General features: G+C 36.1%; 1 protein-coding gene across 1 annotated transcript in view; it reads left to right on the forward strand.

Annotated features, from left to right (window-relative positions):
* LOC114473655 (synaptic vesicle glycoprotein 2C-like) overlaps window positions 1-14,887 on the forward strand; it is a 43,376-nt gene that overhangs the window by 27,839 nt on the left and 650 nt on the right. Inside the window, exons 5-6 of the mRNA XM_028463416.1 lie at window positions 10,003-10,136; window positions 14,534-14,627. Coding sequence (XP_028319217.1) covers window positions 10,003-10,136; window positions 14,534-14,627 — 228 coding nt within the window. The remainder of the gene's footprint in view (window positions 1-10,002; window positions 10,137-14,533; window positions 14,628-14,887) is intronic.

Here is a 14,887-nt window from a genome sequence, read left to right on the forward strand (position 1 = left end):
GGAGAAGATGAAGAAGGAGAGGTTTAATATGGAAACAGAGACCCCTGGAGGGAGGCTGGGAACACATGGTGGGTCCGTGATGGGGGTGGAGACTGAAAAAGTAATAATAAACCAGGAAACACACGAAGACACAAACACAGATACAACAAGAAGACAGTCATCAACATCCCCACCCGATTGGTTGTCATTATAACTCTCATTCTTTTCCTAAATGTCCTAAATCTATCTTAGATGTATACATAAAAAACATTATCACTTCAGAATAAGAAAAGAAAAGCTGTCCCCTTTGAAGATACCTCAAACAGTTAAAAAAAACGGAACAAGGGTAATAACTCTGGAAGAAATAAATGCGCTCTTCTCATTTTCGAACTCCAAGGTATACGTACGCACTGACGGAGCTCAAACCTATATCCTCCTTCCACACATTGTGGCGATGGATAAAAATATAGGTCCATACACCTTTAGGTAACTAACGTTCATATCAACTTCTATACCCATTTGGCCGCCATCTTGGATTTTACATAATGGACGGCATAAAAAGGGTATTTGTCAATATCTCAGCTTCTAATTAACCTAGAGCTTTTATTTTGACTGCTTAACTTATATTTTCAGGGCCAAGGAATCCAATAATATCAACATAAATATGCTAGATCAAACCACAAAGTTGTTTCACTGAAATGTTTCATTTTATTGAAGGTTTTACAAGTGTTCAAATATGAATGTTGTATGAAGTTAATATCCATTTACCTTTTTAGAACCATCAGACTTAAAGGAGACATATCATGCTTTTAAATCCTTCCTTTTTACATATAAATCATACAGTTGTGGTCTATATAAAGTGGAACTGCACTGCTTGGGTCTGAATTCCTCATTATTATAGCTCCACCCCTTTTCTACCCTTTTCTGATGTGCTTCTGAGAGCAACTCGTTTTGATGCTGTCTCTTTAAATGCAAATGAGACACTTCATACCCCGCTCCCTCTCCAGGTTGCAGAGGTGACACTTGGTTCAACTCCACCCTGTTCGGCCATTTTGTAGTTTGATAGAAGAGATACAATTATTTAGCGGCGCAGAAAATGTTTATTCACACGTTATTTACAAAATGTCAACAACGTTAGACTTGTCCATCCAGCCTTACATGTTCCAGTCAGAGTCTGACCCGGTGGAGCGAGATGAAAATGAAGATGATGAACCTGCAGAACCCTAACAAGTGAGCTAACACAAACACTGAGTTAACGCTAGCGCCAAGCTATTGTCAGGAAATGCATTTTAATACAGTCTTTTCAGAGATAAAAACGTCAAAATGAAATGACTAATGAAAACTTTAGACTTAAATTAAATCACGTAGGCCATATCATCAAGGATCTAAAACGAGCACACAGCGCTAACATATGAAGACGGTGCAACTGCTAATGCTAACAAAACAATGACAGGGATGTCTTATCACACTTTTTAGCGTTATTTACAGCTTACCGAAGTGCTCTGTTCATCGTCTCCAAAGATAGAAGGAATTGAACCCTCAATCAGACAAAGTCTTTCTGTAAATCCTTCTTTCTACTGGTGGAGGTTGATGAAGCAGTCATCATTGAAGTGCTTCACACACACTAAAATGACCTTATCCACAGATGTGGTACAGTTCTATAAAAAATAAAACTCAACCAGACACTTTGAAAAGGTTCTGATGCTGGGAGACGGTGTAATGAAGCGTGTGGGTTACTACATCCAACAACCCAACATTTTGACTTATCCTCTCATAACTTCTGCATCCTGGAGCTTGGACTACAAAATAAAAGCCAGAAATAAAAATGGTGGATTGCTCAAAGTGTTGGACCTGGAGTCGATGTCTTAATTTGGCAGTTCTGCTGCAAATACTGTGACGTTATTGTTCAAAAAACGTAATAGAGAATAGAAAAATCGAAACAGATTGAAAAATATGACCAAAACAGAATATAAAGATATCTACGGAGCACCTGAAGAGACTAATTTGAACTTTTCTGTGCTTCTAAAGAATCTAAATATACATCAAAATGCATTTAAGGGCTAAAAAAGTGGATTTAACATGATATGTCCCCTTTAAAGCAGAATTGAATGAAAGTAGAGGCTATTATACCAGAAAAGTAATGTCCATTTTATTGCTTTTCCTCCTTTTTTCTGTCCATGTTTCTTGGCAGTGTGGAGGCCAGTAACTATTGCATGTGTATGATGGTCTCAGGCATGTTGGGCTTTGTTAGTTGCATTTTCATAGCAACTATGTTGTTTGTACAGTTTTACAGTCATATTTGGACCTCAACGTAGTTGCCATCATGCAAATTAGCCTTCTCTTCCATTATGTCCCGCACACACAAGGAGCATTGGATTCCTTGGCTCTGAAAATGGTAGATTAGCTGTCAAAATAAAAGCTCCAGGTTATTTAGACGCTGAGATATTGATGAAAATCCAAGATGGTGGCTATTTAGCACTTGGGACAAATAAAAAAAATATACAAATTGCATCTAGACAGCATGAATATGTAGGTCATTTTGTTTCTAACAATAATTTAATTGCTCCATCAGTGGAAAAACTGATGTTTCAAAATGACATTTATTTATTCTATTCTTTATTTTTTATTTGGCATTGATTCCAACTGTTCACCTTGGAACCAAATGGATCAATGACGTGACACCTAAATATTCTGTCCAACTGCATTTATTTTAGTTAAAAAAAAAGGTTTAAGTGCATTAAAAAAGATCCAAATATGTAGTAACTTATATGTGCTCACTTTGATTACCAGCTTGTGCAGAAAAAGGAGCAGTGATAAAGATCAGGAGGAAACTAAAGGTTTAGAGAGTCTCTGGTTCCAGTGTCAGGATTAATAAATAATAAGGTGAGGATGGAGCAAAGCTAAAGGCTAAAGAGGACGACACGCTAACAACAAGGGACAGAGGAGGAGGAGGAGGAGGAGGAGGAGGAGTTCTCTGTTGCTTTCCTCAGGATAATCATGAGTCAGACGAACCTTTCAGCTCAAAAAACAAGTTGATTCAAACAAATGTTGCCTTTAAGATTGAGTTTGATCTAAACTGGACTAGATCGTCCCTTCACAGCATCCAAGTCTGGGTAAACCAGGGGTTCTCAACCTTGGGGTCGCTAGACACTGTGTGGCTCTGATGAACGACAACTTTTTGTAACATTTAGGAACAAACCACGTTTAAAGCACTTTTAAATTAGACCCAATTTTTTCTTTCGTAAACTTTTATTTACTTGTTTTTTTTTATCTCTTTTTTGTAACATATTTGCGGTGTATTCATTAAAAAGTCGTCTGCCTCAGACACATCCTCCCCTACGTTGCTTCCACTGTGAAAGAGCTGTTCCTAAATGAGGACTGTTTTACACTGCTAAAACAGCTCAAATGGACCCCAGAGGAACACCAATGCGTGCAATATGTATTCAGCACATTGAAAAAATATGATCATGATGATTTTATGCTTAATCAGTTGTACCCATTAAATTAGGGAAAATCATGAAATATGAAGCAAAAATAAATAAACAATTGACCCCAAGGATAATAGCAGAGTTAAGGAATCAAAAGTGCTAGGTTTTTGTTAAAGGAAGTGCTCCATTTATGTAACTCACACTAGTGATGATTAGGCTTAAAGGCTTCCAATGGTTGCCATGGTAGCATAAACTTTCTGTCCTTGTTTAACTGAGGGCATGCATGGATTTGTAGTGAGATGGCTGTTAGTGCCCTGTTAGAGCCCAATATGTAACAACGACCCAAATCGTTATCAAAAAAGATGTAATAAAACATGAAATGTAATAACTGGTCAGTAATGTAAAGAAATGCTGAGGCCGTAATGTCATAATTAATTTTGAATGAAGCAAAAAAATCTTAAAATTGGTCAATAATGTAAAAAAAAGTGCTGAGTCCTAAACATAAAAAAGTTTTTATTATTTTGTATTGTTATTACATTATAGGGCAGGCAAAATATGTTTCTCCTAATAGTGCAATAATTGTGTTACATCACAAAGTGAGTCAATGATTTATGGATTAACGAGTTTATTGCTTCAATGTAGAGAGTAATATCAGACACAAATGCATATCAATGTTCTCGCCAGCGCTGTTGAGCGTAGGGGCCCCCGACGTTGTAATTTTTCTCCCCTACGGAGCGATGGCGCCCCCTATGTTCAGTTTTCAGCAACATAGAGGGGGTTTTCTGTAGTTTTTTTCTTTTTTAATCGGTATCGTAATAATTGTTGCACACGTTGACACTAAAGGAAGTCTCTTTTTAATCTGAATAACCCAGAAACACATACATCAGCCGCATTGTCTATTTAATACAAGAGCTCTGCTCAAATGCTCCCGTCTTTACCTGAGGACCCCTGCAGCCCTTTAGCTGCCCCCGATGCTGCCTGTGTGCACCGTCCAATATAAACAGTGCTTCAACCAGACGTAGTGTTTAGCGCACATGAAGCTGCTCGTCATGTTCGTAACTCGCAACAGATCATTCTACATGCACACACACGGATGTGAAATGTGTTCAGACTTAAAGAGGCTTAAAGGGATGTGTTCTGTTGGGCCAGGTCTTCTTTTTTCGACCCAAGTAAAGCTCTCCTGTGTGTGTGTGTGTGTGTGTGTGTGTGTGTGTGTGTGTGTGTGTGTGTGTGTGTGTGTGTGTGTGTGTGTGTGTGTGTGTGTGTGTGTGTGTGTGTGTGTGTGTGTGTGTGTGTGTGTGTGTGTGTGTGTGTGTGTGTGTGTGTGCGCGCGTGTGCGTGTGTGTGTGTGTGTGTGCGCGCGTGTGCGTGTGTGTGCCTGTGTGCATCCTCCGTATGTGTGTGTTTTCCAATATTACTGCAGGTCCCACATGCCTCATTTAAATTTGAAAAGCGCGTCTTGGAATCAGTCTTTGAATAAAATGTTATTTCTTGTCTCTACAGTGTCTGTGAGTATCATTAGTGGAGGACCTGTTGATATATATATATATATATATATATATATATATATATATATATATATATATATATATATATATATATTAGGGATGTAACGATTAATCGTAAGGCAGTTAAAAATCGATTCATAGGTATCACGGTTGATATCGATTTTCTGAAAATTGAATCGCAGTACTTTTTTTAAACAGCAGAGCTATATATTAATCCTTCTCTTGTCCAAATGCTGAGGCGGCGGGCAGAATCTGCTACTACTTTCTTTCTGGCCGCCTTCTACTCTTAAACATGTTAATAAATGATTCCTTAACCCTTTAGCACCGAAAGAATCGCTGTAATATTACGTGAATATCTGTAAAAGTCACGTTTTTCTATTAGCTCTGTCTGCTAGCATAGCATCTCTTCTTCACTGCGAGATTAGCTGCATGCCAACCGACCACTGGGTTACCAGCGCCCTCTGCTGGTCCAAACAAATATCTGACGTAAATCAGTTCAATGACTTTTTTTTTTTAAAAATCCAATTGTTGAGGCACAAAAAAACATTTTCAGTTGCACTTTAAAAAAGAAAAAGAACTATTATGCAGTTTTGCATTGTTTACTATAGAACCAGAAATTAAATTAGGCTTCTTTTTCATTTTTATTATTCCTTTATTTATTTCATTCAAGATTTATTTTTAGTAAAATTGCATTGTTCTGAATAGTTTATCAAGGGATTCTTTTGACAATGAAAAATAAAAGGAAAATAGTACAGTATTTTTTAGTTTTTTTTCCCCAAACAAAATAAAGGAACATTTTTCAATCATTATTTGTCTACAGTCCCATTTTGTAAAATAAATCGGGAGAGAATCATATCGTGAACCCAGTATCGTGAATCGAATCGTATCGGGAGTTGATTGAATCGTTACATCCCTAATATATATATATATATATATATATATATATATATACACACATACACACACACACAGAGCATAAGTAACTAACTACATTCACCATCACCTTCACCAATTCAACAAATAGCTTTTAGCTTTAAAGTAAGGCTGGAACAAAGATAACAACAAACAAACTTAACTTCACTAAATTTGGATGTCAGAGAATCAAAAAATTTTCTGCACTCGTGACGTTCGCTCACACTCCACGCGATCCCCCTATGCTGTGAAAGAGTCTTGGTACGAACCCTGCGTATGCGTAAATATGTGTGTGTATATATATATATATACACATCTATATACCTCTGATCTGCAGGTTTTACTACAACAATAACTAAACTTTATCTCTGTCTGTGGGAAATAATGGAGGTGAATTAATCTGACGTCTGCGTTTTAACAGTTTCTTCTTTTTTCCGCCGCCCGGTGCGGTGCATTATGGGTAATACGTTCCGCCGCAGTGCTCGTTGCATTGACTGGTGAACAAAGGCCAGCTGTGTGTGTGTGTGTGTGTTTTAAAATGTGTGTGACAGCAGTGAACAGTAGCCAAGGACTGTGTGTGTGTGTGTGTGTGTGTGTGTGTGTGTGTGTGTGTGTGTGTGTGTGTGTGTGTGTGTGTGTGTGTGTGTGTGTGTGTGTGTGTGTGTGTGTCTGTGTCTGTGTGTGTGTGTGTGTGTGTGTGTGCGTGTGCGCGTGCGTGCGTGCGTGTGTGTTCATAAATCTTAGTGAGTATCTGAATCAGTCAGCCTTTCCCTCCAGTCCATTACAGCTGTAATCCTCTTAATGAGGTTTGTACTGGTGCAAGAGCCACAGGGCTGACAGACACACACGCACGCACGCACACACACACACACACACACACACACACACACACACACACACACACACACACACACACACACACACACACACTCAGACTGTGAGAATGAAAGTGTTACTCACCACTTGTTAAAGATCATTGTGCTGTGTCTCCTGCAGCCGTTCCCATCAATCACTTTAATTGAATTTTTAGCATCGCTCCACTTCTCATCCAACCCCCCCCCCCCCCCCCCCCCCCAACCCCCCCAAACCCCCCCAAACACATCCACGGAGCAATAAAAAGCTGAGAGAAATACCAGGAATGTTATCTCTTCTTTCACATTCACACAAAAATCACACAACACATTAATTTGGTTTGTTGTTTTCACTGAATTCTTAAAGATGGAAGAAAAAACATGCTCTCTCTCTCAGCTCTACTCACAGATGGCAGCAGGCAGTGTTGGGGTCAATTACAGTTACAATTCCTTTTTTTAATTACCCATGTTCATTTACAATTCAATTACATTTACAGCTACAAGCACTTTTGTCAATTACAATTAAATTACAATTATTTTGTATCCTCAGAAAGTCAATTCCAATTATGTTCTCAATTACTTAAGTTCAGTTACAATTACTCGCAATTACTGAGCCTGAAATAAATAACCTGATAAAAGTTAACCTTCCACTTGTGTTAGCTTTCTGTTAGCATCTCTAATGCTAACTGCTCCTAAATCAGCTATAAAATACACTAAAAACTAATATCTATCATCTCATTTATTTCCTATCTATTGATTACCTTGTTACTCTTCCTAATCAATGACATTATAGGTTTTAATATTTTTGGTGAGGGTGTCTGAGCCTTTTTTGTGTCAGTGTATCATTAGATTTATATTTTTTAAATGGTAAAAGGTAGGAAAGCTTGATATGAAGCATATTTAATAACTGTATATAAATATATAATAGAACTGTAACATGGTTCCACAGTTTTGATAATGGACAATTTTTGTATAATTTTCATGGCAATTACAATTACAAAGTCAATTATCCAAGGTCAATTACAATTTTGTTATGACAAATTGGTAATTAATTATCAATTACGTGATTACAATAATAACTGACTCCAACCCTGGCTGCAGGTATTCTCAGAGGAGACTTTTCCCACAGGCAGCTCATCTGTACGGTGTTTCTCCTGCAACAGGTTCATTGGAAACACGTATGATTGGAGCTCAATAATGTGACATAACTTTATTTTGGGGGAAAATCTGCTGCGTTCATGGTCATTGTTTAATATCAGAATCAGAAGTGAAGCGTTCACACAACTATGGTTTAAAATGAAATAATAAACATTCCTAAACCTAATACTAGATAGTAACAGTACATTCATTTATTTATTCATTTTGATATCATTTTTTATTTCTTCTCATTTCTGCATGTTATCATAGGTTAACAGTACATTTAACATCAAAATCTATATGACAGCATATTAATTAATTCATTCATTTTATTCTTTTATTTAGTTTTATTCTTTTTTATTTCTTGTCATTATTGCATGTCGTCATAGGTTACCACTACATGAAACATCAAAAACTATACAGGAGCAAATTAATCAATCAATTTTACATTTTTTTATTTCTAATTTCTGAATCTTGTCACAGGTTATACTACATATAACATCAAAGACTACATGCCAGCTTTATTTTTATTATTTTTATTTCTTTCCATGTCTGCACAAGTTGTTGAAGGTTCTCTACATTTAACATCAAACACTATATTATAACTATATATATATAATAATATATATATATTTTTTTTTTAATTTTCAAAATATTTTTTTCCTATCATTTCTGCATGTTGTCATAGGTTACATTACATAAAACATCAAACACTACATAACAGCAAAATTATTGATGTATTATATATATATGTATATATTTACATTTGTTTTATGCTTTTTCTTTCTTATTTCTGCATGTCGTCATATATTAATACATATAACATAAAAAAGTGTATAACAACAAATTGATTAATTATTTATTTTATTTTCATTTTATTTTATTTTATTTTTATTTTTATTTCTAATCATTCTTGCATGTCGTCATAGGTTACGCTACAGGTAACATCAAAAAAGTAACATAACAGAAAATTTAAATAATTCAAACATTGTAAATTAGTTTGTTTTCGTACTGGTTGGTTTGAATATTTGAAATTTAATACAATTCTGTATTTTTCAGGCTCAAACAGAACATTAAATTAAATATTCATTATGGAAATGAAGCATTTTTTTTCCATTCATCGATGATCTGGTGTCATTTTCTTGTGTCCTGTTTGCTTTCACACATGGTTATGGTTATTACTACTAACTACAGTAATATATTTATGTATTTACTGTATGTACAGGTTAGATCTACAGCGTGGTTAGGGTTATTACTACTAACTACAGTAATATATTTATGTATTTACTGTATGTACAGGTTGGAGCTACAGCATGGTTAGGGTTATTACTACTAACTACAGTAATATATTTATGTATTTACTGTATGTGCAGGTTAGATCTACAGCATGGTTATGGTTATTACTACTAACTACAGTAATATATTAATGTATTTACTGTATGTACAGGTTAGATCTACAGCGTGGTTAGGGTTATTACTACTAACTACAGTAATATATTAATGTATTTACTGTATGTACAGGTTAGATCTACAGTGTGGTTAGGGTTATTACTACTAACTACAGTAATATATTTATGTATTTACTGTATGTACAGGTTGGAGCTTCAGTATGGTTAGGGTTATTACTACTAACTACAGTAATATATTTATGTATTTACTGTATGTACAGGTTAGAGCTACAGTATGGTTAGGGTTATTACTACTAACTACAGTAATATATTTATGTATTTACTGTATGTACAGGTTTGAGCTTCAGTATGGTTAGGGTTATTACTACTAACTACAGTAATATATTAATGTATTTACTGTATGTACAGGTTAGAGCTACAGCATGGTTAGGGTTATTACTACTAACTACAGTAATATATTAATGTATTTACTGTATGTACAGGTTAGAGCTACAGCATGGTTAGGGTTATTACTACTAACTACAGTAATATATTAATGTATTTACTGTATGTACAGGTTAGAGCTACAGCATGGTTAGGGTTATTACTACTAACTACAGTAATATATTAATGTATTTACTGTATGTACAGGTTAGAGCTACAGCATGGTTAGGGTTATTACTACTAACTACAGTAATATATTTATGTATTTACTGTATGTACAGGTTAGAGCTACAGCATGGTTAGGGTTATTACTACTAACTACAGTAATATATTTATGTATTTACTGTATGTACAGGTTGGAGCTTCAGCATGGGTTCTGCGTACCAGTTCCACAGTTGGAGGGTGTTTGTGGTGGTCTGTGCTCTGCCCTGTGTCTCTGCTGTGGTGTCTCTCACCTTTATGCCTGAAAGTCCTCGTTTCTACCTGGAGGTAAACAACACGCACTGTTTATTGAGCTTCACTTTCAGCATTAATATCCTCCTCCTGGGATGGAATAGATCTCATAAAGGTCTGCTGAGTAATAACGCTTAGTGTAAGAAAAACAATAGCATTGATCAGAATAATAAAATCTTTTTTATGGTTCCTTCAACTCACCCTAAAACCACTTTTTCCTGCTGAAAACAAACATCTAAGGCAGTTTTTAACCCTTTTGGGTCGTGACCCCATTTCTATAAAATACATTTTTGTTTTTTAAAATGAAAGTAAAGAATACAGTTGTTTAAGGTTGTGTGTCGTTTTTTAATTTTAGAAAATGTATTTTTTAAATATCGCTATTTTTACTCAGTAATTAATTTTTTATGTTTCTTTCAGGCATTTTGTGTAGTTTTGTTGTCATTTCATACATTACTCTGTTATTTTTGTGTATTTCTGTTCACAAGTTATACATTTTTGTTGTATTTTTGTGTCGCTTTTTTCCCCTTAATTTTCTATTTCTTTAAATCATTTTGTGTGTTTTTCTTCTCAATTCATACATTTAGTCGCCTTGTGCAGCTTTTGGTTGGATTTGTGTGTTTCTGTTAGATTTGTTCAGTGGCGCCGCCAGGATTCCCCCTCTCAATGACCCCCGACTCCCCTCCGCTGCCTAAGCCTAACCCAATAAACAAATTAAACACGTGTCTGTTCACTTTGAAAACAAAAATAAACTAAATCGAATTATATTTTTTTTAACAGAAATTCATTTTCCGGTAGTGCACATGTGCACTAATGTAAATATGCACATGTACAATTTCAGTACAGTACAAACTCAGAACATGACACCGGAAATGCAACGTAAAAATGAGAAGAAGAAGCAGAACTCTGAAGCGTCGCTATTAAAACAGAAGAAGAAGAAGAACCCGGAAGTGAAGCAAAAACAGCTTTAAAAAAGAAAAGGCAACGATGTGATGGACCAGGAACTGATGTTGTTAGTACAATCTGTCATATTTATAACGTAAAATACAGGAAGAGATTTCAAACATGTATGATTTCCTTACAACCATACGATTGCTGATCGGGAGATGTATACTACACTATGTATACTACACTATGTATACTACACTATGTATACTACACTATGTATACTACACCATGTATACTACACCATGTATACTACACTATGTATACTACACCATGTATACTACATCATGTATACTACACCATGTATACTACACTATGTATACTACACTATGTATACTACACCATGTATACTACACTATGTATACTACACCATGTATACTACACCATGTATACTACACTATGTATACTACACTATGTATACACTATGTATACTACACCATGTATACTACACTATGTATACTACACCATGTATACTACACTATGTATACACCATGTATACTACACCATGTATAATACACCATGTATACTACACTATGTATACCACACTACGTATACACTATGTATACTACACCATGTATACTACACTATGTATACACTATGTATACTACACCATGTATACTACACCATGTATACTACACCATGTATACTACACCATGTATACACTATGTATACTACACCATGTATACTACACTATGTATACTACACCATGTATACTACACCATGTATACTACACCATGTATACTACATCATGTATAATACACCATGTATGCTACACCATGTATACTACACTATGTATACTACACTATGTATACTACATCATGTATACTACACGATGTATAATACACCATGTATGCTACATCATGTATAATACACCATGTATGCTACATCATGTATGCTACACCATGTATACTACACTATATATACTACACCATGTATAATACACCATGTATACTACACCATGTATACTACACCATGTATAATACACCATGTATACTACACCATGTATACTACACCATGTATACACCATGTATACTACACGATGTATACTACACCATGTATACTACACCATGTATACACTATGTATACTACACCATGTATACTACACCATGTATACTACACCATGTATACACTATGTATACTACACCATGTATACTACACCATGTATACTGCACCATGTATACACTATGTATACTACACCATGTATACTGCACCATGTATACTGCACCATGTATACTGCACCATGTATACACCATGTATACTACACCATGTATACTACACCATGTATACTACACCATGTATACTACACCATGCATACTACACCATGTATGCACTATGTATACTACACCATGTATACACCATGTATACTACACTATGTATACTACACCATGTATACGACACCATGTATACTACACCATGTATACTACACCATGTATACACTATGTATACTACACCATGTATACTACACCATGTATACACTATGTATACTACACTATGTATACTACACCATGTATACTACACTATGTATACTACACCATGTATACTACACTATGTATACTACACCATGTATACTACACCATGTATACTACACCATGTATACTACATCATGTATACACTATGTATACTACACCATGTATACTACACCATGTATACTACACCATGTATACTACACCATGCATACTACACCATGTATACACTATGTATACTACACCATGTATACACCATGTATACTACACTATGTTACACATGTATACTACACCATGTATACTACACCATGTATACTACACCATGTATACTACAAACACATGTATACTACACCATGTACTACACTATGTATACGACACCATGTATACTACACCATGTATACTACACTATGTATACTACACCATGTATACTAACACTATGTATACTACACATGTATACTACACCATGCATACTACACCATGTATACACTATGTATACTACACCATGTATACTACACCATGTATACTACACCATGCATACTACACCATGTATACACTATGTATACTACACCATGTATACACCATGTCACCATGTATACTACACTATGTATACTACACCATGTATACTACACCATGTATACTACACCATGTATACTACACTATGTATACTACACTATGTATACTACACCATGTATACTACACCATGTATACTACACTATGTATACTACACTATGTATACACCATGTATAGTCCTATAAAAACGATCACCTGTGAACTCTACAACGTGTGGTGAGTAGGTTGGACTGAGATAATTGTGAATAAAGAGCTATAGTGAGTATTGAGTAGCTAGTTAGCATAGCATAGATTGTTCTGTACTGGGAGTGTCTTAACTGCTCCAGTTACTACTGTTACTCTTTAAAACAAAAGGCCAAATTACCCAATATGCACCGTTTGAGAAATAACAAATATTAATAAACATGTTGTTTGTTTAAAACACATTAAAACAATGCACACATATTTACATCAGAACGCTGGGAACACTGGGAATGCTGGGAAACTCACAGCAGAACTCTGCTCAAAAACTGCTGAAACGGGAAAAAAAACAATCTGAACAACTTTTTATTTGCTAAATTTGAATTTTGGCCCCAACTTGACACTGAAATAGCTTAAATGAATGATTATCACACACACACACACACACACACTCATTTTCCCCCAGAAAAAGGATGATTGAATGTTTAACAAGAAGAATAGCAAACGGACGAATAGGTCAAATTTCGCTCCTAATTTTGTTTAAAATCTGTTTGTGTGATCACACGGCTGCACAGGATTCTGTGCAAATGAAATAGGGATCACAATATGACTTGGATTAAACCCTCACTTACATGTTTTGGGATATTATCACACATTTCCATCATATTTTTGTGAGTTTTGTAGCAAATGTTTGCTACAAGGGGCAGTGAGTGCGCACAGGATTGGCTCGTAAAGCAGTTTGTTTGTTTTACTTCACTGTACGAAGCACTGATGCCGTTTTGACCCCTGATTTAGACACTGTTTCTTTGCCGTTTTTTCCTATACACATCACTCAGGTACAGTTTGTCCATGGGACTGTTTTGGTTGTTACATTGGTTTTTAATTTGTCAAAGCTTTTTTTGTTTATTTCTGTGAACTGTGATGAATGTAGATGAATTAATTAATGGGTCAATAAATAACAGATGTAAATCCAGGTGTGTTTACAACCTGTGCTAAAAGTCTGCAACAAGCTAAATATTTCACCGTCTGCTGTAAAGGAATATTTCTGCATTGCTTTGTGACGTTAGACAAAGGGGAAGAAACAGTTATTTAGAGAGATTTCATCAGGTTTATAACTCACAACACACACAGCAGAAGGAGAAAGTCATTTCAGAATCACATTAAAAACAATTTTATTTATCGCTTACAGTGTTTTTCAGGGCTCCAGTCTTTGTATGAGTGTAAATACCGTACTGATGTGCTGTTACGAGAACCTGACTCCCATTGATGCTCCTTTAGACGGGAAAACATGACGAGGCCTGGATGGTCCTCAAACACATCCATGACACCAACATGAGAGCACGAGGAGAACCTGAACGCGTCTTCACTGTGAGTGATACTCCATCACCTCCTCCTCCTCCCCCTCCTCCTCCTGCTCCTCCTCCTCCTCCTGCTCCTCCTCCTCCTGCTCCTCCTCCTCCTCCACCTCCTCCTCCTCCTCCCCTCCTCCTCCTCCTCCTCCTCCTCCGCCTCCTCCTCCACCTCCTCCTCCTCCTCCTCCTCCTCCTCCTCCCTCCTCCTCCCCCTCCTCCGCTCCTCCTCCTCCCCCTCCTCCTCCTCCTCCTCCTCCTCCTCCTCCTCCACCTCCTCCTT

This window comes from Gouania willdenowi, chromosome 12, assembly GCF_900634775.1.
Source record: "Gouania willdenowi chromosome 12, fGouWil2.1, whole genome shotgun sequence".
NCBI lineage: Eukaryota > Metazoa > Chordata > Actinopteri > Blenniiformes > Gobiesocidae > Gouania > Gouania willdenowi.